This window comes from Chelmon rostratus, chromosome 17, assembly GCF_017976325.1.
Source record: "Chelmon rostratus isolate fCheRos1 chromosome 17, fCheRos1.pri, whole genome shotgun sequence".
Classification (NCBI taxonomy): domain Eukaryota; kingdom Metazoa; phylum Chordata; class Actinopteri; order Chaetodontiformes; family Chaetodontidae; genus Chelmon; species Chelmon rostratus.
In genome coordinates, this window is record NC_055674.1 from 13,986,917 (window position 1) to 14,013,978 (window position 27,062).

At 43.1% G+C, this 27,062-nt stretch overlaps 2 protein-coding genes across 5 annotated transcripts; both read right to left on the reverse strand.

Moving 5' to 3' along the window:
• Positions 1-1,818: 1,818 nt before the first annotated feature.
• On the reverse strand, positions 1,819-2,900 carry ier2a (immediate early response 2a). The gene has a single exon (XM_041957142.1). It carries the CDS (start codon positions 2,799-2,801, stop codon positions 2,268-2,270), a length of 534 nt encoding a protein of 177 aa, XP_041813076.1. The 5' UTR covers positions 2,802-2,900; the 3' UTR covers positions 1,819-2,267.
• A 4,420-nt stretch (positions 2,901-7,320) lies between these two features.
• Positions 7,321-20,691, reverse strand: LOC121620878 (nucleus accumbens-associated protein 1). 4 transcript variants are annotated; one of them, XM_041957125.1, is made up of 8 exons: positions 20,421-20,691; positions 16,279-16,432; positions 15,354-15,620; positions 14,093-14,723; positions 13,716-13,886; positions 12,765-12,870; positions 12,488-12,585; positions 7,321-11,576 (listed from the first exon to the last, which is right to left on the reverse strand). In XM_041957125.1, the coding sequence occupies exons 1-8, from the start codon at positions 20,630-20,632 to the stop codon at positions 11,266-11,268; spliced, it is 1,950 nt and encodes a 649-aa protein (XP_041813059.1). In that variant the 5' UTR covers positions 20,633-20,691; the 3' UTR covers positions 7,321-11,265. The 4 variants fall into 4 exon arrangements, with proteins under 4 accessions (XP_041813059.1, XP_041813058.1, XP_041813060.1 ...); XM_041957124.1 differs by having other exon boundaries at positions 16,279-16,435; XM_041957126.1 differs by lacking the exon at positions 20,421-20,691 and adding an exon at positions 19,822-19,971 and having other exon boundaries at positions 16,279-16,435.
• Positions 20,692-27,062: the final 6,371 nt, after the last annotated feature.

Below are 27,062 nucleotides of genomic sequence, written 5' to 3' on the forward strand. Positions count from 1 at the left end.
GTGATGCTGTGGAAAACATGTATAAAACAGAATGTGATCATTTACTTATCCTTTTTTGGCATATACCCAATTGAAAACAGTACAAAGACAATTTAATAATGTTTTACCTCATCAACATCATTGATTTTTATTAATATCTGCTTATTTTGAATTTGATGGCAGGAACATGTTTCAAACAAATTGGGACAGGAGCAACAAAATATTGGGAAAGTTGTGGAACGCTCCAAAAACACCTGTTTGGAACGTTCCACAGGTAAAAAGGTCAGCTGGTAACCGGTGATAGTATCATGATTGGGTATGAAAGGATCCTGGAAAGGCTCAGTCGTTCACAAGCAAGGATGTAGTGAGGTTCACCACTTTGTGAACACATGATTGTATAAAGGTTGTTACTACATGGACTCAGGAACACTGCTGTTGGTGAACACATTTCATTTGCAAATGATTGCATTCTGTTTTTATTTACTTTCTACATGGTGTCAAGTTTTTAGGAATCAATGTTGTGTAAAAATACCTATTAGTGCAGCTTTAGGTTTTGCCTCATAGCCAGGAAGGTCCCCAGACACAAGATCTCTTCTTCCAGAGAGTCTCAGCATGATGAGGGAGCAGTGAAATAATACCAGCTGCTCTGAGTGTATTCATCTCATATGCATTCCAGCTCCCCTTTGCTCTGTTTGTGTAATGCTTGAATTCTAGCAGGTTTGAAAAACACCAAACAGCCACTCGAAAATTACATCTAGTGCTTAGTCATGCCGAGGAAAAGGACGAATCAGCACATTCATTCACAGAGTGAGAGAGAGCCGGGGGGAAGAGTAAAAGAGAAATGAGCGATCTAAATGGAGCTACACAAGAAGGCGAACAAGTGTGCATGTGTTTGTACAATTTGTATGACGTGTGTATTTTCAGAGGCATGTTCAGACAGTTCCGGCCACCCATCCCGGCCCTGTGTACACAGACAGGGTGCTCCGGTTTCAGCCGGAAGAATAAGCGACACAGTTGGGGCCTCATGCAGGCACTTCCCCCCACATTCCTTCTGTTTTCCTGGGTTAACCCCCTCCCCCCTCCAACACTGGTGAATCCATACTGCACCACCTCCATCGTCTGTAGGGGCATTGCATTCCAACAATTACAGCCTACTGCAACATAACAGTAAATAACAGTTCTATGTTATATTACAAGGTAGTTTTGTAAAAATCCTCCTCAGTTCCTGGTGGTTTAGTGCAGACTGACTGTGCCACTGAAAATGATACTGAACTGTTGTTTCAGATTCAACTTTACTCAGATCAAAATGAGTAAGACAGTTATCCACAACCCTATAAAACCTTATCTCCGTCACTCAGAATTACCAACGATTACCCAGTGATAGGCAACACTCCACAATTAATTGAATGCTTGACCTAACCTTTTGCACACTGTTTGCTGGACCTGAACCAATAACTATTGTCACTACAGTCTTCAGGACACGGCCAAGAGTCCAGAGTCAGTGGACCCTGATTATTCCCAGTGTGTGGCTCAATGGCTTAACAGCCCCCCACCCCCCTACTCTTTACTCATGAATTGCCCCCTGCTTTTGTTCTGCAAATCACTATGGGGGGCGGTAAGTTGTGGGGGAAGGAGGCAAACTTCTTCACACCCAAACCAGTTTCCTGTCACACACCCACATCCCTCTTTCACACCAACTTTGCACCAACAGCAAATTTACCACAAACATGGCAGCATTTTTTTTTCTCAATATCACTGGTTATTACACACCACCACACCCTCATTTCTACCCCGTTCCCTCCTCAGATGTTATAAACACCACAGCACTCCAAATTAAGTACAAAAGTGTTTAATAAATAGTGAGGTAGTTGTCATTGAATTTTTCACACTTCACTCATCAACACATTTCTCTTCTTCAGTCGACAAAAACACACAAGGTTGCATTTGCTGAGTAGATCTGCTTCCTGAACAGACCTGTGTAAAAGTCCGTGAAAGCAGCTCAAGGCCTCATCCGGATGAGCCAGTTCTCCCAGCTCCGCCTTTGACCAGCTGAAGCCAGTCCCAGAGCTGGGGCCAACAACTAGGCCAGGAGTCACCGGGACCACCACGCTCCGACTGCTTCATTGCTTCCTTATTGGTTCCTCCAACGCGCCCCAGCTGGTTCAGAGTCGCGCTTGGGACCTTTGGGACGCTTTATCCCGGGTGGAGCTCCCAAACCCGCTGCGCGGCGCGTTCAGGCTTTGTGGCCGTGTGGGAAAAAGTTCATCGCCCTCAACGGGCGCAGGGTTTCAACACGCTGCGATGGCTCTCTGTAGAGGCATGGGGGTCGGGGGAGCTCCCAGCTCACTGCTGCACTTCGCGTAGTCCATTAGAAGTGGATTTACTGCGAGCTGCTGAGGGCAGCTTCCCTGCTCGAGTTTTGCTTTCTTACACGGCAGAAAGTCCGGCTCCACGGCCGCTTTGCCCCGTCTTTTCCTCGAGTGCTGCGCCGGGCCGGTCGGGCACAGGTTCTCCTTGTCCTCTGCGCCGGTGGGGGGACCTACGACCTCCTCTCGGGGTGAAATCCGAGGCTTTCCGGTGGCAGGATAAGCGGGACCCTGGAGCTCCGGGTGAGGCTCAGCCGTGTAGTGTTGCTGTTCACATCCCGATGCAACACTTCCTGTCGTCGCCTGGGCCGCATGGTACATGTCCCGGGCGGATTTCATCACCAGGGTCAGGAGGAGGCTCCGGTGGAGACGGAGACCCCCTCGCTGGGTGCGGGAGCTGTACAATTTCCCCAAAGCAACGATCATGATCCTCTTGGCCTCGGCGCTGACCTCCATGTCGCAGCTTGTTTTGAAAGTAGTCCAGGACAAACAATCGGGGTTTACGTTTTGTAGACTCAGTCTGACTTCACCCACAGACACAATGCAGACCCAGACCGGGAACAGGACAACTACTTATCACCTCGTTGACGTCACTCACCCAGCGTCATATGATCGAGCCCCGCCCACCGGCCTCAGACCCGGTCCTCGGTCTCAAACAGCCCTGCAACAACTGCTCAGACAGCTGGGGCTATTTTCATCCGCCGGTGTCAAGATCCGGATCATCCAACCGTTCAAACACACAGCAGAACCAAAAGACAACGGAGCAAACGCACCATGTCTGCTGATGTTGACATCTGCACACAACAAGCAAGCAAAGAAGAAATAAAAGAATTCAATCACTCTGACATTTTGAGAAATAGGTCCGTCCAATCCTACCAGAAAGAGTGAATAACACATAAAATTAACCCCACAACAGCTCCAAAGCAAACAGAAGTCATTTAATGGCTGCTTATTTATTTAATTATCAATATTTTCTCTGACAGCTGCTGGATTGCAGGGTGAAGGTTTATAAAATACCACCCTGAGCCAAGGGCCACGCATGGCAATTTATTATATAAATCATACATTTATATTGCTCTATTTCAGCCAGTTCCTTCTGGAAAATAACTTCAACCTGCCTGTAAGACTCATTTCTGTAGTTTCCAGGTATGTTACTGCATGTTACGTATTCTAAACAGGTTGCCACATGTAGACAGCTTTGGAGTTTGGACTTTGGACAAGCAGTTTTCCAAAGCTAGGTCTAACACCTGTCAGCATTGGATATGGGCCACAGATCCTGACTCTGGTTTTGGATACAGATTTGTCGAGCTGTTGCTTTTAAAGCTATATCGGGCTTTTCAATTAGACTCATTGAAACTATCAATACATGCAACTTTTCAGGGGAACCTTTGCATGTTGCAGTTTTTACTTGTTACATCTAGCCCCTTGATCGACCAAAAAAATGAATTTGGGTTGAGGTGTGCGCCTTTACATTCAAACTCATGGTACAGTTTAAAAGGTGTCTGACTGAATCAGCCCTGCCACATGCAAGACATTTGTTTCATAAACATACAAACAAAGCCTATTGTAAGAATACCAGCAAACATTTAATTTACATATGAAGCATTGACTTTTCTCTGCTTGGTACAACTAGGCAAGTCATGTTTATCAGGCACCTGATTTTCAATTAATCCAATTAGTGAAAATACATTCAGGCGGTTCTAAATGTTTAAGGACAGGTATTAACAAGCTCTAAGGTGACCTTGATGCATTTGTTTGATAAGCAAACCCGGAGCAGGGAAAGTGGAGAGGTCTGCGAGAGATATTCCTGTCTATGTTTAGTCTCTCTCACACTAGGGATGAATGCTATGCCACTGCTCTGGAACAGTCAAGAAAGCCTGCACCAGTGTCCAGTCTCACCCATCCCCCCAGTGTGCTGCTTCCTTTTGAAGGGAAAAAGAAAAGGGGGGTGGAGGTTAACAGACAGATGCCCATATTAAGCACATCCTCCTCCTGTGGCACATACAGAGGAAAACCCATGACGCGCGTGGGAGCCCTTGTTTCCTGAAGCCATTTAAAGTAACAGCAGTGAGGATTGCGTCAGGGCTCGCCACTTCCCTCTGCCCATATTTGGGCAATGGAATTCATCCCGGGATGTATCATGATCAGAAACTGCATTGTACTTTTAGACTTCAGAGGCAGAGGTGGACACATGTGGACAATGTTACATCAACATGACAACATTAAACTCTACATTTTACTCTCGAGCAGCAGCAGTTTGAAAATGTGTCATAGATTTGAATTCTTGGAGAGTGAGATCAGAGAGTGAGAGACTTGTTTTTTCCGAGCCGCTGAACTTCCAGAAGAATTTAAAGTATGCAGGTGATTGTTTCTGGTGTGGCAACAGTGCAACAAAGCATCAGTTGCAGAGGATGACAGGGTGATGTATGCATTTTTTAAAATGTGCTATAAATGTCTGAAAAAGAAAAACATAATAGGAATGCATCAAAATCGGTAAGTGTCATATGAAAGGAAATGAAAAAAGAAAGTGACAAATCATTTTCACCGATTATCACCTTGTTTTTAGTTGATATGCCTCTCTTAAAGGGATTTTTTAAAATTTTATTACAGTGATCAATAACATCCAAAGAGGATACGAACATTTCCTCCTAACCTCCAACAGCTCCAACTGCTCAGGGTTAAGTTCCGTTCATCAGTAGTGGTGGAGGGGAATTGTTTTTAGTGTGCTTTTGAGCTCTGTAACATTTCAATCTAGTAATCGATTGAAGACTGCCCTCCTGTGGTTACTTTATGGAACTGAAGCAAATGTGTGGAGACTAGAGCCCAGTGAAAAGCTCCAGTGAAATATAACACTTGCCTGTCGCATTAATTTGCAGGCTGCAGCATTAAAACACTCTTATTTTTTTAGCCCCTTTTTATGTCTTTTGAGCGGCATTAGTTCATCATTTTTTTAATCCAATCTAAATTGCATATCTAATGCATATCCTGCATTTCACATTTCAGGCAACAGGCCTACATTGTCCTTCTGCTCTTGTAAATATGCATAATTCCCCATATGGCACCAACATGATGATCCCCCACCTATACCCATGCAAAATATTTCAGCGTTTCAAACTGCTGAGAGGCTGTGCTCCACATCTGGAGAATTATGTAACCACTGCATTGGACTGTAGTGAATTCCTTTCCAAGATATGATGCCTGAAACAGATAGTGATCTACGTTCTTCTACTAGCGGGCATTAAAAGCAGACAGACTCACAGCCGCTATGTCTCACTGGAGTCATATTTGGAGCCACTGACACAGCCTTTTAGCTCTGCTGTGGTCTCCACCAACTCTTGAGAAAGATATTTGGTTCTAAACCCGTTCAGTGTTTGATTTTCTTCACTAGCTATTTGCTAATTTAGCTGTCATTTGTTACTGGGTATACTGGACGTTGAGCTCAGGCTAAATCATAAACTAAATGTACAAGCAGTAAAAATAAAACAACATCCTGAAAGAGGCTAAAAAAAAACACCTTAGAGTAAAATTGTGGCACTATACGCAATCAGTTCGACATTATATAGACTAAATTAATTTAATGCTGGTATCAAAAAAATAGATTAATGCAGATTTAAAGCACACTGTTGCTGCTTCCTTTATTAATGTGTTGACAGAAAACTGAGCTGGCAAAATAGTGGATATATCAGTGAGTTGTCAGTTGTCTTGTCAGCCTTTTGACACTGGGTGGCGCACTGACAAGGGAAATTAGAAAAATAACTTGATTCTGCTCTGGGCTATGCACCCTTTGGTGTCTGCTTTTGAGACAAAGTGAAGGTTTAAGGACGTTACACGTGCAAAGAAAAGAAAGAAGGTACCAATGTCTTATCCAATACAGGGTCCATTCAAAGATGATGTTTTTGTTTGTTTGTTTGTTTGTTTTTCTTCCCCCAGCTGAACCACCATAAATAAAATGCACCAAGCCTGTTCTTGATTGAAGTCATTACAATAGCCAAAAACCTCTTGGTAACAAAGTTACAAATGAAAATGTATTATTGATTCAGAACTTAGGTCTAATTGGTGTATAACAGTATACGTGTATACTTTGAGGAAAGGTGGTTTTAGATACATGATGTGTATTTTTGAGCCAATATAAAACCCTGTTTCACAACCCGTATGTATACAGATGAGCTGCATCATTTTGTCACAAGTGTTTGCTCTGTTACAGAGTACAGAATAAAACATGCCAGTGAAGACTGGCCTCACCAGGCAGCTTTGTTTTTAACTACATTAAGTACTGTACATCAAGTATGAAAGCAAATCTATAGCCAAAGGAAGCCAGAAACAGCTGCGTGGGAATATCTGTTCTAAAGCATGAGATGAACAAGTCATACATGACAGCCTCCAGGTGTGAGTGCTGAAGTGTGCACGAAGAGGAAAGTTTGAGCCTGAGCATGTTATTTGTAGGTTGATGAAAGTTGCTCACCTACAGTAAATGACATTAATCATTCCACAGTGAAGAGCATTTCTCTAAAAAAAATATACTTGGGAAACTGGTTTCAGTAAATCAATTAAGAATCTCAAGGAAATGCTTTTTTAGAAATGTACTTTATTCCAGTGTCATGTATGAAAAGAACCCCAATAAGCACTGGACATGAAGGTGCTGCTTTAAGGGGTGGGCTGAGTCTAGTCCAGGGCTGCCCTACGTAGGGCCCATGGATCAAAGTTGGCCCGATTTTTGGAAACAATGCTGTTTAAATACAGTGTGTAGGATCCATATTTATTCATTATTTTTCTTTATCAGAACACTGTGGGCAGTGACACTTTGTGCAGGAAGTCAATTAAGGGAACTTGGGATCTTAACAAGACAGTTTCAGTTTTGGCCCCCCATAGGAAAAAGTTGACACCTGGTCGAGTCATAATCTCAGTTTACATCTCAGCCAATTTTTTAAGGCAGTCAAAAAATCAGTAAGAAAGGAGTCAGAGAGAAATTGTTACAAATCTTTTATTAAGATATTCATTATTTAATCCATTTGACATTTTCTCTATGATTTGTATTTATTTACTTTACAGTCGTTAATGTGCAATTACCTTTGATAATGTTGGGTCACAGTTACAGGGCTTTCACAAAGTTATTGGCACTTGGAACACAGAAAGAATAGGATGAGCGGTACAGGATGTCCACTGGCGCTACAGGGTTACAGAGGGTAAGGAGCTGGGGCAAAGACATGGGCAGACCAATTACTGCACAGGTTGTGAAGAAGCGCTGTTTCTGGGTAAATATATACCTCATGCTGCGAGTGCACAACAAACAATCTGACCTCTATGTGTGCGTCTATATATAATATACAGTATTTATCTATACATGTGTATAATCATATTTATGTATGCACTGTTTAGTGACAAAAGGTTCCCCATGCCGTGCCACACCTTATCCATTCAAGTGTGTAGGTCTACATGTTTTGTGAAGAGTAAACAAAAACGTTGAAAGGTACAGAAATTACAGTTTGCTGAGAACGTACTAAAAATGAAAGCTTTCTATTCTCAAATGCACACAAAGTAAAACACAACCACACACACCTACTGCGCATACAAGCACTGTGCAATCGGTTGTGTGTGAGGGACTTTTTGAACACTTACTTGAGTTGGCCCTGACACATACTGTACCCACAGTTACTTCTACTTTACTCGTTCAACTCATCGCAACACAGGCCCTAAACCCGTGCTTCTAGACCAGGCTCATGAGGCGCAACAGGATATTCTGACTGGGTCAATGGTGCTTTGTGGACATTTTTGGATTTGGGCTGAGCTGCTGTGCTGTGAAAGCAGACTAACGTGGCTTCCTTGGAATCAATGCTGATTCACTGGTGATATTTCAGCTCTAGTAAGTGAGTCAGAATGGAGAAGGTCACTGTGTATAACTCATTCAAGCCCTTGTTGTTTCTCGCCTTTAAAGTTTCCTTTTACTTTTTGATCTATGTGGGAGACTCACTGTTATTCTAAGGGTGTCAGTGGTAATGGTATTCTGGTTTCATTAACACCACTGTGAAGGACACAATCAATAACAGTCCCGTGGTAGTGGAACTAAATTCAGACATTTGAACAGTAAATTGGCTAACGTCATACCTTGTTTTGCTTCTTTAGGCAGGAACATTGACAGATTTAGTAGACATTATGCTAAATGAGGTATTGCATTCTTCACAGAATTCAATTTCATTGCAGATTGAACGTCCCTGAAACTTCCTACATTAAATCCAGAGTTCCTGTTAAAGTGGATTTATTTAGATTTTTAGATAAGTTTTCTGTAGAAAATCCTGTTATATACTATTTAATGGATCATGGTAGCTGAAAATACACCTGGCAGAGCATAACTTGAGTACTGCCATAATGAACAAAAAAAAAAAAGGTTGGGGGGCATGACGATGTAACATGAGTTGTGTTGAACTTGTGTAAACTTGGCTCGGTAATAAGCCACTACGCAAATTAAGCATACATCTAATAATTCAGATTCAGCTCCCTAAAACCACTGCTTTGCCTCTCTCTGAAACACATGAATAAACTTGTGGAGGTGAAACATGACACCAGCTGCATGAAGGACAGGAAGCACAACAGTCTTCAGAGACACTGGAGAGGTAAGTGGGGGAGGGGTGCTCATGTGGCATCTACAGTCAAATGCAAAGCTTACTGAGGTTTTGTTGTCATTATCTTAACAGAATACTTACAAGGTACTGCATTTTTGTTCTGTCCATATACCCTCAGGTCAAACCTTTTAGGCAAACACATCCATAGAATTTTAATCAATAATGAAAATAGGTTGAGCTTTATCTTTCATGCCTCTACTTATTTTCTCAATAAGATTGACTCAACTGCCTTGAATGAGAAGCATTAACTCTTTCCCCGTTTTGACGTCGTACCTGTCTTCAGAAAAAAAAAAAATCCCTCTTTTCCAGACGGAGAAAGTCATGAGTCGTCTGTGAGAGCATTTCAGGTTAAGAACACATTCCTAAGTTATGCCCAGACCCACCTGCAACAGGAATAATGAATCCCCTGTACTGACCTGTGATCTCCAGGTCACCATGCATTCAAAAAGTTTCCAGCAGACACAAACTTTCACATAAAAAAAAAAAGCTCAGTTCAGTTGTTGACATTTCATAATCAGACGCATCCAGCAACAGAAAGGAAGAACACTTGGGATTTAACTCAACTTAACAGTCTTCTTGATTATTTACAGTAGGAGTTTGTGCCACTTCTAAACAAGAAACACAGGCTGGCATGGAAAAAAAAGACAAGTTCCACCTACAGGGGTTCAGTTGCTACACAACACGTCTCAAAAAGGTGCATGAACCACTGGTTCTTCTCATTAAGGTGCAGAAACCTCCACTCTACCGCTCATGGAAGGTGCAAAATTAAAGAGGTGGTGTATTAGATACATGAAAAAACTACATACCAAAAGACACAGCCACTCAATACAGACTCTCTTTTACCTCAGAACTGTTTGACACACACACATGGATAGTACCATTAAACCTATTACTGTAGCTTCGAGCAATATTCCTCATGACGTCACTGTACCCACCAGGCTTCTGCTTATTGATTTCAATTAAAAGGCACGTTCCAATATTCCATCATTATTTCCTGGGACTTTTGCATTTGCACAAAAACGTCAGCAGTTTTTTTTCTTTTCAGTAATTTCAGTACAAAGAAGAAACTAGCTGAGTTGTCAGATCGATATAACCTTTGTAATTCTCCAAGTCATCTTCAAAATTGTGGGCCAATGTTTTATCGAAGGTGGCACACGCTGCAGGTTCACAACCTTAACAAGAAATGGTATCATAGACAACAGTCAAGCCAGCTGAATCAGTCTTATTATTCCTTTTAAGCTTGTGAAGATGAAATGCTTCGAACTTAGCAGTTCAACTGCTCATTCCATCACTCTGCACTGTCAAACAAAGATAAAAATAAATGACTAAGGGTCCTATGATAAGACTGCTTTATTAAACTCCTTTTTTCTGCAAAAATAGCACTTTTCACTTATTTGACAAGACCTCTTTCAATAAAACGTGAAGATCGAGATTTTAAAACAATCCCTGTCACTCTCTTTGCCCACACCGTTCTCGGCATGGACACTTGTATAAATATAGTTTATCCTCTAAAAATATGACCATCTCTGATTACCTGTTGCCCTTAAATTTTCTTTACAATCATCTCAGTAAAAAGCTTTCCCCGTCTCTCTGGATCACTGTTCAGTTTTGTAGACCGACAAACATGCTAGAGATTTAGAAAACAGAAAGATGAGATATAGTCCTATAAGACACCGCACAGTGAAACACTCTGGTGAGATTCTCTGGTCTCAAGAGAGGTGATGTGGGGTGAAGAATACTTGCAGGTCGATGAGTGGAAGGTGCAAGGGGAGGAAGAGCAGGTAGTGTTAACGCATTTTATTATTGTGTCTAAATTTAGTTCCTTTTCTGAGGCTGGAATAAAAGTTGTCAGGCTTGCATAGAGAAAAATGCCACTGACACTTACATTCAATACACTCGCCACCTCTACTCCTAGCCTGTCCATCCAGCCATCCCTTCCTCCTCAGGCTGCACGGGCCACTCCCCCCCACCACCTGCATGTCAGGGAATGTATTTAATATGCAACAGTGGATGCGCTTACACACCTTAAAAAGACAAGGGGAGGCAGAGGGCAGTTAGGAGAAAACTTAACATCCTCTTACTCTCTCCCTTTCCTCAACTACTCCATTGTACAGTCATAAAGCAAAAGTTTAAGTTTTCATGTCCTGGTTACATCAGGGTAACAACAACGGTTGACCCTAGCAGTGTAGTATAGACAGTCAGATGTGAGAAATCAGCGTGGGCCAAAGAGTGAGGAGGCAAGCAGAACTGGGGAATACTGGTATACGTGTCACCAAATTTCAACCTTCCCCCAGACACAAAGTTCAAAATAACGGTCCTCCGTCCCCGCCCACACCCGGTAGCGATTCACCTGAAGAGCCACCCGACTCCAAGCCAGCACCGCCGGTGGCCTCCAGAGAGGTGGGGTCGAAGGTCGGATCCGGCCCCAGGGTGTCATCCTCCATCTTGACGCCGTCAGGAAGGAAAGCGGTGTAGGCATCGCTCTCAGCCATCAGTAGCTTCAGCTTGGGGATCCAGCTCTTACGGACCACGCGCCGGGCGTTGGTGCACATGTCGGCTGCGATGGCGTTCATCTCGCTCTCTTTGAAGCTGGTGGCAAAGTTCTGGCAATAAACTGAGGTGGAAAAGGAAAACAATGCAGTTAGGCTGACTGCACGTTGTGCTGTGAACCTCTAAGACAAGAACTGGTGTCAGGAAGCAGACAGGAACCTAAACAACAAAAACAGCGGTCAGGGGAAATACTGTGTTTTTAATGTTCACAAGTGGAACACACATCACTACTTAACGAACAATGTGTGGTATGGTACTCATTAATTCTGTACTTTATTAAACGTGTTTCCCACTGGGGCACAACTTCACCTACTTACAAGGTGCATGGAGAATTTAAGCAGTCTCAAGAATCAAAGCTCCTCGTCACAGTACAACACCTGCAGTGCTGACAGTGTGTCTTGTCAGTTTGGGATTCGATCCCCACATGGTGCTGTCCGTGTAAAAGCCTGAACCATGACAAATCTGCATCCTCACACAAGTGTCCTACAATTGATGTCTGCAAATACTGTATAACCATCTCTCCAGATTAGGATTCAGAGGACCCATTTAAAGGAACAGAGAAAATATTTGTTGTGCATATTAGACAAGACGTTCATGTTCAAAAAGCAAGCCCAAACTGCACTGAGCTTTCACTGTATTTACACATGATGTCTGTTTAGAGCTTTCCCTTTTATATATATATGTCTTTAACACATTAAAGACACTATGATTTATTACCTAATGCTAATCATAAGGGTCCATAAGTTCCAAACAATCTCCCATTTGAACTTTCATCTAAAAGCAGCCTAAAAACTGACATGTTTCACTGAACTGAGACATTTAACAGCCAATTATTAAATTCAGCGACAGTGTGCTTTACAATATCTACATACAGACAGTATGTTCATGTACAAAATGAATGTGCCCGACATCAGGAGCAAATTGTTTGCATGCTTGTGGGCAAACACCCACAGACAGAAAAACATGTGCGCTCACATTTGACCGCATGCAGAACTCTGTTGTCCAGGGGCTTGCGGCTCGGGTCATTGGTGGACGAGCGGATGCCTGTTCCACAGCTGTTGGCCAGAGTGTTCCTGATACATCAGAATACGAAAGAGTTGCACAGAGGAGGCAGAGGAAAAACAAAAATAGTTGCTTTAATGCCAGCAGATAAAAAAAATACATTAATTTCTATATTCAAACAAAGCTTTTGCTAACTTCACATGAAACAGTTGCAGAAATAGACCCAGACACTCAGACAGAAGGAACAAACCTGTCAAAGAAGGCAGCCAGCAGCCTCCTCAGCAGCACCTTGTGTCTGGTCCCTGCGCTCACATGACAGTTCATTAGCTGGGCTCGCGATATATACACAGAAGTACCTGCAAAGATATCATGCAAACAAATGATCCACCAAACATCACAGTGACTCATTCATTGTCTCCCTTTATGGCATGTCTGACCTGTTCCAGTGCAGATTTTGTCAGTCATATACTATCACATACTTGATTTCCTGGAATGGAGCATTTGTTTATCTAGTGACGACTCTGATTCATAACAAACATTGCAGCTGTAGGTGGGGACTCAGGAGGCTTAGTCACATGTCACTTTAGAGTTTCGCTTCTTTTGCCACCTTAAAATCCTTCTTCTGCTTCACATGTTTTACGTTGCTGTGTCGCATTTCCTCAGAAGTATTTATTCCTTTAAATATTTATGCGCAGTACATTTCTTTTGTACTGTCTTGATGTCTCTCTCATTCTCTCTCAGTCACAAGCACACATTCTATTGAAAGGCATGTAACTCAGCCCGTAAGGTAACACAGGCATTGTCACAGGATGTCCTTGACATAAACACTCTGAGTCAAATGTGCAAGACTGCCACATAATCTGCATGCCAATGCCAAGCCCAGTCATTTAAGGACAGCGTCCTATAAATATATGTATAGCTGTCATTGCCACTGCCGATGGAAACAACTATCATTAGTCTATTCCTGCATCGATAATTTTGTTGTATATTTTCTGAAATAGAGCACACATACTGTATATCTTCCAAATGTTTAAAGGTCTTAGATAACCACTAAAAACAAACCAAGACATTTTACCAGCCTCTCTAAAACTCAAGTCTGTCTGTCTTGTAAAGACATGCTTCTTTGAGCACACACAAGCACGCGCACGCGTGCACACACACACACACACACACACACACACGCCTACGCATGCAAGCATACCTGAGACTAACTCTAGTTTCTCAGCAGGGTCTCCTTCCTCGTACAGTTTGGGATGGCAGCGGTTGCCTATCTGAGCGATGAGTTCTGCAGGGAGACACGTAAGGTCTCTGCCTCGCATCCGACCCCGTGTCTCTGTGTGGTCCGGTAGAGCCTCAACGCGCTCGCCAGCAGCTGGAGAAACACAATACGGCAAGATTAGAATAAAACCACATCACTTTCACACGCAGAGAAAATAGAGTGCGCAGTGCAACACCTGCTGAATCCAGAAAGGCATCATGTTACTAGTAAATCTGTAAAAATGGAAATCTGAGCAGAGAAAATGATTTCTCTGTCTCGCAGCTGCATTTGCATGTGCTGTTCTGTTTCACGTCTATTACCTGCAGCTCCCATGTTGAGCATGCTGTACATGGTGTACATGTTGCAGATTTGCCTGTACTGCTCTTCAGCGCTTTCATCTGTCCCCTCTTCCTCTTCTTCATCATCGTGGTAGCTGATAGGTGAGTCACTGGCGTAGGTGCTCAGGGTGCCGGGGCTGGCGCCCTCTGACATGCCCAGACCTGCTGCAGAGCCGCCATTGGTGCCGACACTGCCACTAAGCCCGCCGCCGGCCACCATGCCCGCAAGGCCGGTCGCAGTGGCACCCATGCCCATGGCCAGTCCGAGGGCTCCGGGGCTCTGAATCGCACTGCCCCGCACCGCCTCCTGGGAATAACGGGCCGCCTTCCTGGCCCCTCCTCCTCCCCCAGAGCCTCCCCCACCTCCATCTCGGCTGCTGCCACCCTCCCACAGCCGCTTGGCTACAGGAGTGCAGACTACTGAGTAAGGAGTGGCTGCTTCCGGCTGGCTAGCTGGCTGCTCTGTCTTCACTCGTGATACCAGAGAGAGCGGCGTCAGGCAGGAGGTCGGCCGGGCTGCACTGTTACTGGTCTGCGTTACAGGGCTCTGTGGCTCAGAAGGTGGGGCCTCCTCAGCGTGAAGGCCTTGGGAGTCGCAGCTGGGTGAGGAGACCTACACATGAATGTATACATCAACTTTGTGTCAGCATAGATAAACACACTGATGTACCAACAGATGAGTGTTTGCTTGTATGATTTTGCCATGCTGGTGGCTGGGCCCAGCATGGTCAGCCTGTCCGTCCAACACTTAGGCTACTCAAACAACCATTGGCCATATTCCCTTCAAATCTGGTATGATTATTCATTTGCTGAAAACCATGAACGTTGGCCAAACACTGACCACAATATATGTGCCAGAATTTCTTTTTAAACAGTCTATTAAATGTTTAAAATGAAGTGTCTACACCAGTTGGAACAGTATTGAGATTTTATGCCCATCCTTTATTTATTTAGGTATTTGTCCGGTCTTTAGATGACAAAGAACACATCCCAATCAACCATAATGGTCATTTTGGCAGTACAGTTTTCTTTAGTTCGACCTGTTTTGGACTGAGACTTTTGCCGCAACCTTAATACAACTGATGTACATTAAACAGCATGTGGTTTGATAGTTTATTGTGCTCAATATATTACAAAAAAAAAATGAAAAATGTGGAAAACTCGAAAGCCTCTTTCCTCATTTTCATTTATACAACATATGATGCTATATCAAGGTCCTACTTGCAACCCATTTCAGCTTTACCTTGAGGAAGAATTCAGTGCCTTTTTCCATGATCTGCTGGATCTGCAGGAAGCCTGCAGTATACATGAGGAGGAACTGGTCCCCCACCGTCATGCTGAGACGTCCTGTGTAGCAGAAAGTTAAAATCTGCTGGAAGCTCTGGGGCTGCACAGCTGACGGAAGCTCCACTACGGTCGGGCTCGTCTCATTGCTGCTACCTCCTCCACTATTGCTGCTGAAAAGGTCCCGGAAATAAGAACTGCTAGCAGCCAGCACAGCTCGATGGGCCTAAGACAAAAGCAGATAAGTAAGGCGTCCCATTAGAACTTTTGAGAGTAGTGCTGATTTTGAATATTAAATGTAAGATTTCTGCTGACATCAAACAAAAGAACCTTAGGTCAGGCCTTCTAAGCAATGGGCTTGTGGCGAATGAACCCCATGCAGAGCTCCCTGATATGAAGATAGGGTCGCAAGAGATTCTTAGAAACTAACATACTGAGTTGTTGAAGACTGGATATCAATCAAATTTTCCAGTACTGTAATTGAGTTTTTTGATCCCTCAATTTGCTTCGTTTTGTATGAACAGAAAAAGCCTTTCAAATAAATCAACGTCTAAAGTCTTCACATGAAACAGAGGTAACCAAAATAAAACACAGTTGAAACATGAGAAAGATAAATGAAATGTAAAGAAGACTAAGATATAGTGCCAGCTCTTGGTGAATTGAAATCAGTCAGTATCTAAGTATTGAGATTTTATGCCCAGCCATTTATTTATTTATTTAATGGGTCTTTAATATTAATCCATTACATCAAATTAATAATATAAAATAATTCCTAGAGAGTACTGAGTTGGACTTCTCCCAGTGCTCTTGGAAAGAAAGCGACTTTCAACAGAAGCCTAATTTTTGGTTATGAAAACAGTAATAACTTGCAGTGTCATGGGTACCTTGAAGGCATGGCCCTTGACCACCACGGAGACATCACAGTAGAGGCCCTGCAGCCGCTGCTCATTCAGACACTCTAAAACATTGTTGCCAAAGTTTGGGATCGCCATCTGGAGGGTCTGGGCCATGGTGCGCCTACGCACACCACCAAAGGGTCTTCTTGAGAGAGAAAGAAAGAAAGAAAGAGAGGAATGACACAGTTACCACAAGTGACAATTTTTTACAACTTATGTTAATTTATATATTATAGCATATAGATTTTTTTACATTGTTATTCCCCCTACCACCTTTAACTATGTGTTTAACACATGGTGCTAAACATAGATTCAACTTCATTTGGAATCATAAGGCTGTTGCTGTTTATACCTTGGCTCAGCATGTGGTGTCACACACATTACTAGGGTGTGATTATAGTGTTGATTTTGCACTGGATATTTGCAGCCGTACACTAATCTCACATGCATAGCTTGTGCAGCCGGACATCCATCTTGTAATTAAAAAGCCAAAGTTTTGGGGGGGGTTTTTGGCTTGTCTCCAGATGTCTGTGTGTTGGATGAGCTGGAGGACTGGCTATCTGAGATTCAGATATTAACTCAAAATTAACTCATAGAGTCATTCGCCTATTACCCTGTGTTTACATGTCTTTATCCCAAGTCATTTGAGCTGTGTCATGGTCCCAGGTGGGATAACTTGGGCGCATCCATTCGCATGGATGACAAAAACTGTGTTATACTTTGCTGTTTCTTTGGTGTGACGAAGGTTATCAGCAGGCAATGTGAGGAGGAGGTGGCAAGGCTATGCTAAAAGACAGAAAGCTCAAGGAGAACAGACCTAAAACAAAACAGGTGAGGAATGTCTGACTCTTCTTTTAATGGACACAATAAAATGGCTGGCAGTCTTTCACTGAGACAAAGTAGTACCAAACATACACCAAACCTATTGAAAGCCTATTTTTTTATTACTACTAGGCCAAATTCTTCATACTGCCTCTATTCTAGAGAAAAGCAGTCCTGAGTAAGAATAATGTCCCACAGCATATCCAACTGACATGGGCCACAAATATTTCTTCACACAGGCCCACTGAAGGCTTTTGGCAGGCTCACAGGACGTTGATATTTGAAAGAAAGTTCTGTTGAAGCTTCCGCGGATGATTGCATTAATCCTATACGTCACTTCAGCCTTGCAATAGTTGTTATTGCCAGGAGCAGGCTCAGTAAAAGCCTTTTTATTTTCTGTCTTCTATGAGCTATAAAATCCCCATGCCCTTAGATAACTGGGTCATGTTCTGTTATTCTATGTGCAGAAGTATGCGTGGCCTAAACAAACACCACATAGCATGTTTCGATTGACTTCTCTAAACAGTCAAAGGCAAACATACCCCCTTGCCCTGCACCCTCTCGAAGATTCCAATATTATGCCTGCAAATACTGAATTAAAGAGAACCAAAGTCCCCTCTGCTGTGGACATGAACACTGTGTGCAGACTACGTTACTGCTCGATTCTGTAAGAGGCCTGTTCATATTCAGGGACCGCATTTGCAAAGACAATGCAGATATTATACCAGATATTTTCTTCTCTCTTTTCAAATTTGTATCCATGACCTTATTCTGCAGGATAACATGGGGAGGAATCTTTTCAGCACTGGGACTTCACATGTGTAAGCAGCATGTGCCCTCATCATTCACAACCAGCAACCTCCTTGATAGCAGCTAGCAATAAAGCAGATGCACTGATGAGCCCACGAAGCATTTTCATTGACCATAAACCTTTACTCAAAGTGTTCTCACATGAGTATGGAGGCCCGCACCATTCAAAAGGGTGCATGCATACCCTAGACAAAGCTACTTTTCACGCCGATGCTTTACCACTTAAAAGTGTTGCATGAATGCATACTGCACACACCGCTACACACACGCACGAACACTCACACATACATACTAAACAAAGACCATCTCTGATTCTGTGAGAACAAACTGATTGAAGCCCACCCTGTGAGAGGCATACAACCAACTTTGGTGTGACTGACTGATGAGGGCTGGAGTGAGCCGCCCCATCATATCCAAAGCCTTTCATTTGGGACCCAGCCAAGCTCCAGGGTAAAGAGAAATGCTCTCTTTGTCTCTGTCTCACTCAAGCTCCCTCTCCCTCATACTAAAACACAGATGCGCACACACAAACTCAAACAAACCCACAAAAGGCACACTGAGTCACACACAGACATTAGACAATACTGCTTGTTTACAGTTTGGCGAGCCGCAGTAAGCACACATGCGTGCACATAAAGACACACAAACACGGGGCTGAGAGCAGGGTGTGTTTGCACAGTTTGTCCTGACAGTGAGAGAGAATGTGGCTGTGTGTGTGTGTGTGCGTGTATTTGTGTGTGCATGTGTGTCTTTATGCACCAAGGAGGAGCAGCGAGGCCTGCAGAGATGAGAGAGATCATCTCAGGTCCTTATTCCATTAAATATATAGAGCGCAGCAATGTGAACGAATGAAATTCACCCGAACTCACCCTGTGGCTTAGATCTCATACCAGCCAGCCTGGTGAGGAAAGTAGGTCAAACATACTCACAACATACTTAAGACCTTAGACTTCTCATAGTAAGCCTTAAAAATGTTTTGCCTTCATTCAAACGGATTATGCTACATTATGATGGGACGGCTGTCAACATATTTCGAAATGTACGGACCTACTGACTGACTACTTTCCAGTTTATCCAGTTCTACGCTGAAAGCAGCATGGGCTCCTGCACTGCTATGTGGGTGATTACTGTGGAGTCATTGGTGCAGCTGGCACACAATGCATCTCTCTATAGGCATTTCCTGGTTCCCATGTGCCCGAGCCTGCATGGCTGTGCTTCTCCTATCAAGTCAAGACATATGCACAGGCCTGATTGGCGAGTTTTCTTACATAACAGCGACATCCTGAACACCAAGCAGCACACACACATCAAAAGCTTCTAAACTTCTGAACTCTGTTTTACTGAAGCTTCGCCCTGTGAGTGTCCCCGGCACAGTCTGCCTCTGCAACTGTTACAGAAGTGTAGAGACGGGATAGGATGCCGGATCATGGGGGAAAAGATGAGGAGCTCTTTAACGCACCGGGTTGACCGCGCCGTGTGCCAGTCTACCCGCCGGGAGTGCTCCACTGTCTGCTGGCACCGGAGCCGGGAGGCGAAGGGAGGAGGGGGGGCGACACAGGATGGCAGCGAGCCCCGGTGATACCCGGGTGAGGGCGACGGTGTGCTACTGTTTACGTGCCGTCAAATGGCACTCAAAGTATATTAATGCAAACATGTCCAGCGGACTAAGCGGTCGTAATCTCCCCTCCTTCCCCCTGTGGCTGACAGCGCTGAAATGTTTGATGCCCTCTCCCATCCGCAGCGGGCCTATGGAGGTGGCTAACGGCTAAGCTAACGCTACTGTTAAATATTTTGGGTTCGCCCCGGCGCACCATCCACCTCATGCACACACAGCCCCAGCTGCACAATGTCAAGCATTTCCGCGATAGTCCACGCTCAAAACACAAACAAGACACTTACTGCCTGCGCGGACGAGGTAGTTGTGCTGCGGCGCCGGTTGTCAAGCCCAAATGTTGCTTATTTAAATATTTTGGTGATGGGGGAAATCGCTCCCCCTGCCATTCTCCATTCTACCGACATCAACAGGTCATCCCAGGACACGCAGCAGCTGAGGGCGAGCCAGACGGAACCAGTGCGGCACGGAGCGGGGGGTGGGAGCACAACAAGGCACAATTCTTTACAACCGGCGCTCGCAAGTGCTGCCGTGCCAAAAAACCTGACCGCCATCGCATATTCGCATATTTGAGAGAGCTACGCGAAATTAACCATTTATATACAAGTGCAGCGATCCACGCTGATATTAGGGCAGGCCTACATTTCAGTGTTTTGAACAGTTAGCGCTAAAAGAAAGTTTAGGACTGCGCCGTGGCCCCATCTCCTCACTCACATACTTATCCCAAACTTAAACTGTCCCGTGTCCGCTGGACCGTTCATCATCAGCCCAACTAAGGACACTGGCACAGTCCCCCCCCCCCTCCCCCTCCCTCCCCTGCCGCCGCCGGTGGCTCCTCAGACGACCCCGGCAGGACGCCTCACACCGCGGCAGACGGCACACTCACCCCCTCGCTGGGAAGCTGATGCAGAGCGTCGGTTCAAAGAAGCAGCGCTCTCTCTCCCCGCGTTCCCCTGCTCCAGGCTGCCATTCAGTGTGAGCGGAGCGCCGATAGCAGAGCCATCGAGGGCGGTACAGTATCCCAGGGGACTGCGGAACACAGAGCCACTGATCGCACAGGACAGAAGAGGGGGAAGACAAGCATGACGCGCTCGTCATTCAATCGCATGATCGTTTCGAGAGAGCGCAGCCTCAATTCGGGGAGACCGATCCCACGGCGTGCACTGTTTGCGCATTGGCACAGCAACAGCAGCAGCCTGCCCTGCAAGGAGAAACCCTCTCTCACTCTCCCCCAAGTCTCTCTCTCTCTCTCCCTCCATGCACATGAGCGATAGAATTGGGAAAGGTAGGCCGCGTGTGTTATTAAACTTTAGTGAACTCGGCGCGCGCAAACAATAGGGATAAAGCCGCACCCTTGTTGGCTGTGAATAAGTAAAAACTCACGTGCAACATGTTATGACATCTATCAGACCTACACATGCACCTATGTGTCCATAAAAAGCATGTTAAGGCCTTACTGTGGTCAAACCCAGAAGTCACGCTGTGTGACTGTAGGCCTCTGCTCCTCCACCGATTCAACAATGTGCAGCATTCTGGGACTTTATGTGTGTGTATGTTTTAACATCCATTCTGCGCATCTGTACTTGCATGCATTTATTGATGTGAGGGTGGAGGTACAGCAGCTATTCAACTATCATATGCATTTCATACACCAACAGCACACAGAGAGTTCACCTCTGGAGTTATGAATTTATGAATATGAATATGTAGGCTATAGGAGGCGAAGAAGGGAAATATAACCTGGGACTGTCTTAGAACAGAAGGAAACAGAAACCAGACTTTGGTGATACTAAACAGTGTCATGGGAAAATCCCATGCCAATGAAAACTGCTAATGTTCTGTTCATGTGGATTTTTTCTTTCTTTCACATCACTGATAGTGTTCTGTGCTCATGCTAGAGAGACCATATTCGAGTCAAAAGTCAAAATACAGATGATACAACTTCATGTCACCAAAGTCTTTTACAGAGAAAACATGCCCTAAAATATGAGTTACATATTATTAAAATAACTGTGTAATGCTCATGTCTTGTCAGAAAATAACAGAAAAACTATTCTATCCAACTAATGCATGGTTAGTTGGCTAGTCAGATTATGCAAAATTTTATGTAGTATTTCAAAATAAAATATTCTGACCCAAAAGTCAGTAACTGAAGTGTCACCTGATAATATCATTTAAGTCACATTGTGCTGACTTTGCAGGTATTGACCACTTCTCATGTATGCCATTTAATAAGGGAAAACACTATGACTTATGGGATTCACCAACATTTGTGTGTTTTGAATGTCTTTCTGTCTGTCTTATCTTCATATGTGTTATGTGGAAATCACCTAATCAAGTGTGACAAGTCACTGTGGGTTAGTCAGTAGGCTTTTTTTCCACAGCAAACATTTTGGCTTTTCATAGGAAGAAAAGTGCAGGTGTTACTAATAACATTACAACAATGGCTCTGTTGTTGCAACCAAGCGGCAAAGGAAGCCGTGACAGTGATGGTGGGCCAGCATGCATTATACCAGGACGCTAAAACTGAACTGGCTAAATGGAACTCAGCCCCCATTCATTTTATTATACTTTTCATTGCCGCTCAAAGTCAATGTCCAAAATCCCCAAGAGCAGCTTTACGATTACAATTAAGATGGCAACACAAAGCTTGGTCCTGCTGCAAATAAATAGCATCATAAATTAGATTAAAAAAAGAAATATTACATACACTATTAGAATGATTATGATGTTATACCTGGCGTTGGTATTAAACAAAAAACAAACAAAAAAACAAAAAACAAAACACAGCTCCACACAGCTTTGTTACAAGTCTTTTCACGCATTGGCTGGATTTTCCAGAAATGTTGTTGTACTATTATACATGTTTCAATTAATTAAGCATTTAGGCCATTTTGTAGCTGCATCTACTGCCATGTACATGAGGTCAAATCATAGTTATAATTACTCACTGCTGTATATCACACAGCATGCCCCAGTATGACAAAGAGTCTATTTTATATTACAATTTAGAAACACAGTCTTTCCTAACTGAATAAGCGTCAATTCAACAATTTCCTCTCACTATTAACCACCTGGAAGGTCTCCACTGATGTCCCTGTGATTGAAATGAAGATGCAAGTGAGAAGCAACATAAATACAACAAAAACAAAGACAAATACACACTTAAGTGTCAGTTCAGCTGGTAGACATAAGAGGGTATGCTGTAATATATGGCAGAGAAAGAAAACATACTGCTTTCCTTTTGCATTGGCTGCTGGAGAGCCTGTACCACCATCTAGAGGATAATGAAAAGGCAAATGAACACCTCTGCACAATGTACTATTTCCTGATAGGAATAGTAAAATGCAGTATTCGTCTTTCTGTTTTGAAAGCACTACAGCAGAGGTAGGTCAGAATATTTGCTTTCTTTTAATTATTATTACCTTTTGTTGTTCTGCCCTCTTTCAAACACATGCATTAAAACAAATAATCATAGACGTATTACGGTCTGATCACGCCCCTCCTCCTCTGGTCCACGCAGGTGAATTATGTCTAACAGGTCAGTATTTACCAAGGAGTTAAATATTTCTGATCTGTGTTATTCCTGATGAATGAAGAGAGTAAAATGTGGAAGCAAAAATTAAGCCGTTTTAAATTTGTCTTATCTTTGGCGAAGATTTGGTGTGTGTTCACTGAGAAGTTAGCCAGTCATTGAGGAGTAAGAAGTAATTTGGTCACATTACACGGAAGCTAATGAGTAAAAACCATGCGTTTTCTAAAAAAAAAAAAAACCCTATTTCTATAAATTATAGAAGCACTAAAAACCAGTTTGATGTAGTGTGTCTAATGTAGCCAATAGTTTTTGGTGTTGATTTGTAGTCACTGAGTCACATTGCATGGAGGCCATTGACAAAAAATTGTTTTCTTTCAAAGTTTTAATGTAAAATGAATGAAAAACTCAAAAAGGTGCAGTACATGAAACCAATTTTATATAATCTTTTAATCAAAAGCTTTACTAATATGGGCAAGTCACCTTGAAGGTACTGATAAAAAACATCAGCATTGCTGCTAACCAAACTGAAGACAAGATGTGGCTGAATACGGAGTGAATGTCTGCCGAATATCCAACTTAAAACTAACATCACCGCAGTAGTTCACCGGCCAGCAGACAGTTGACTTGTCGTAGTAATACAAGTACAGGTCTTACTAACAAGATTAACGATAGCTCTGCTTTATTCAAGTGTCCCAGAAAGCCATGACAGTGAAACAATGGTCCAGCATGCATAATACCAGGACCGTCAAAGTGAAGCAGCTGAATGGAATTCAGCCTTGAATAACTTCATTATTTACACTCGTGCTTTTCTGTGACGTGTGAAAAAGGCCTACTGGTGACAGTACTTTCTAGGTCAATATGATTAATAGAATGTTGCCACCTGCTGGAAGTGTTTACAACTAACACGCACTCGCCTTGCATCATAATTTCAGATGTTATCTTGCTTTGTTACAGCAGTAATTCCAATATAAGGGGCACCTACACTTGAATATTAAAAGCTATTTGGACAAACCCTTATCTGAACTCCTCCGTGCCTGCTAAAAGGTAAACAGCGATGACTGCAAAGCATAAAACAAACATGTTTGTTCTTATATCAAAAGGTCTGTTTGCATGTGTGCATGGAGTCTACTGTATTGTATTGCCCTATGCACAGATTGGATGAACTAAAACAATAAGTGTGTGAAATTCTTTTTAGCCTAGAGTCACTCTTTTTTTCTTTTAGAGACACATCATCCAAGTAATGCTCATACTGTGCTGTAACTAGAACACATACATGTATTACTAAAACAGAATCTGTTAGCTTCGTGCTATGCTGCTTTTTTGCATCATCTTGTATTGGGGTCATGTTGATAAGTCTCGGTACACTTGTCACACTTTGCCCAAGACATCTTCTTTTATTATGTCTTTGAGGTCAGGCGCCAAGGCAATGCCCGTGTTTCATACCATTGTATTTTCCTTTGCATATCAGGTTGGTTGTAGGACCTTTGCATTAATTTGATGCCAGCTTAAGCAGCGTAAACAGAGCATCAGTGTACTCATGTAACTTGGGAATTATTCAGATAGTGGCACAATGTGGTTGATATAGTTGGATTCTGGATGGATGTTCATCGTCACAACATGCCTTGATTCACTGTAGTTAATCTGCTCTGGTCTGCTTTTGTCCCCCTTTCTCTTAATTTGGCAATTTAATTGAAAATGCATTTTTGAAAATGCATGAATTTAGATTACATTTTTCAGAGTGTTAAAGGCAGTTAATTCCCATCTTGAATTTATTGTTTGTTTGTTTGAAAATGGTGATGGATGTAAGCAGAGTGGTGCCTGCTGTAGACCATGTATGCAACCATGCACAGAGTGTGTGTGGGAGCTTTTAAGATGTCATGAGGGTGATGTTGATCATGACAGTAATAACAATAATAATAGTTTAATGATAATTAGAATGACAGCAGTCATTTACTGAAGCTAAAGATGTTATCTTATTACCGTCCTGTATTTCACTTTGTTTTAAACTGATATGGTTTAAAATGAAATGTTACAGAGAGGTCTGGATGCTCAACACGCTGGTTTTGTTTTGTTATGGCTTAGACTTCTTTAAGATAAGATAAATCTTTATTTCCCAGGTAAAGCTGACTGAACACTTGCGCTTTTTTCAGCACTGCACTACTTCACGTTCTGTTCAAAGCATTTAATGCTGGGAGCTGCTCACTGCAACCGCAGCCTTCTGCAGTTTGCCACTGGGCAGTTTGTGGTTGAGTACCTTGCTCAGTGGTGCCACAAGAGTAGTTGTAGAAAGAGAATAGTTCTTCTATATGTGTGACGGTGTTTGGTCATTACTTGTCCCTGGTTTATATTGACACACTGAAGAGGTCAAGTAAGGACCCAGCGGGAGGGGTGCTTGGCATAAGAGTATTTGAAGGTATGGGGGTGTTAGACGGGGAGACGCTCTCAGGCAGCCTGCTGGGCATGGCGCCCTGCTTCCCTGTTGCCAGTCCCTTGGCACTAAGACTGGCAGCAGCATGCTGTGACTCCATCCCAGCAACAGCGTCACAGATTTGGGCTGGCTGCCACTGGGTCCCCATCCAATCAGGGCACACACAGTGCCAGATCACTCCAGAGGTAGCCAATAGTAAGTGTGGATGTGCTTGGTGTCATCCCTCCCATATGTGAATTCCTTTAAACCCACAAGGTACACAAATGCAGACACAAACACGAAGCAGTAACTCGAAGACAGAGTGTGCACACATTTACAGTGACTCTGTGTGCATATGTCTATGTATGGAAAGGGGAAGAGATACAAACAGCCTCTGTTTGTGTTTTCACATGGACTATGTCTGTAACTTAGCATTTCGTCTGTCCGGTTCAGACTTGTCAGCATCTTCAAATTACTACACCACTAGTGTTTCCAATAAAGGTGGCATGTTCTCACTGCTCCACGTGGGGCTTTGTCTCACTCTTGTGGACAATCTAAGTAATACACGGGTGTTAGTATTGTGACATGGTATAGTAATAGTAATAGGCATATCTCTAAAGAATAAATACTGTTTCATGTGAGTATGTCACCATTTGTTTTATTGTAAGTAAATAGCCAAATCAAAAAAACAAACTTTGTTTTCCATATTTGAATCATTATTTTTCTAAATGTCCTCAAATACATTGGTATTTGAGTCTCAGGGTCAGAATTTAAAGGAACAGTGAGTAGGATTTAGGGGATGTATAGGTAGAAATGGAGTGTAATATTCATAATTATGTTTTCATTAGTGTATAATCAATCACCTGAAAATAAGAATTGCGTCAGTTTAAAATGAGTCCTTCATGTCTACTTATGAATGGGATCCTCGTCCATGGAGCCCATCATGTTGCGCTGGCATGTTTCTACAGTAGCCCAGAACAGACAAACCAAACACTGCACTCAAAGACCAACCACTCACGACGGGAACTGCCTGCACGATCATCCGAGGTGAGGTGCACCAACCCGCGCCTGGTAAGAGCAACGGGTGTAAACTAACCTCCCTAAAACAAATAATCTATATCTACCCTGATATGACCACACAGAAGAAGAAACAATAGGCACAATTAAATGACATTAGGGCAATCCTACACTCAGCCAACCTGAGACATGCCATTATTCATCCTGCTCAACTGCTGTTAACTTTCAAGGACATTACTAAGACATGGGCTACATTGTTTTTCTGTGGCACTTTATGGTATTTAGAACTGATGTTTCTTCATACATATATTGTATATATATACTTTATGTATGTATGTCTGCATGTGTAGGTATATTTATATAAATATATGTTTTATTTGGTCGCTGCTTAGTGTTCTTAGTGTTGATTTGTGTGTTTGCTGTCCAGGTGCCCTTCACAGTGGAGAACAGGAGGAGGGTAAACTGTAAAGCTGATGAATGTCAGTTGATGTATCAAGAGGCTGATGAATTGCTGTTATGCTCAATCTAACCTCCATTACTGAAAATAGCAGTCTGATCATCAAAAAAAG

Coding starts and splice junctions, on each gene's coding strand:
- ier2a (XM_041957142.1), bottom strand. CDS start 2,801: ATGGAGGTCAGCGCCGAGGCCAAGAGGATCATGATCGTTGCTTTGGGG.
- LOC121620878 (XM_041957124.1), bottom strand. CDS start 20,632: ATGACGAGCGCGTCATGCTTGTCTTCCCCCTCTTCTGTCCTGTGCGAT. Junction 13,887..14,092: donor GCTCAACATGGGAGCTGCAG/GTAATAGACGTG, acceptor GTGTTTCTCCAG/CTGCTGGCGAGCGCGTTGAG. Junction 12,871..13,715: donor GAAACTAGAGTTAGTCTCAG/GTATGCTTGCAT, acceptor ATATCTTTGCAG/GTACTTCTGTGTATATATCG.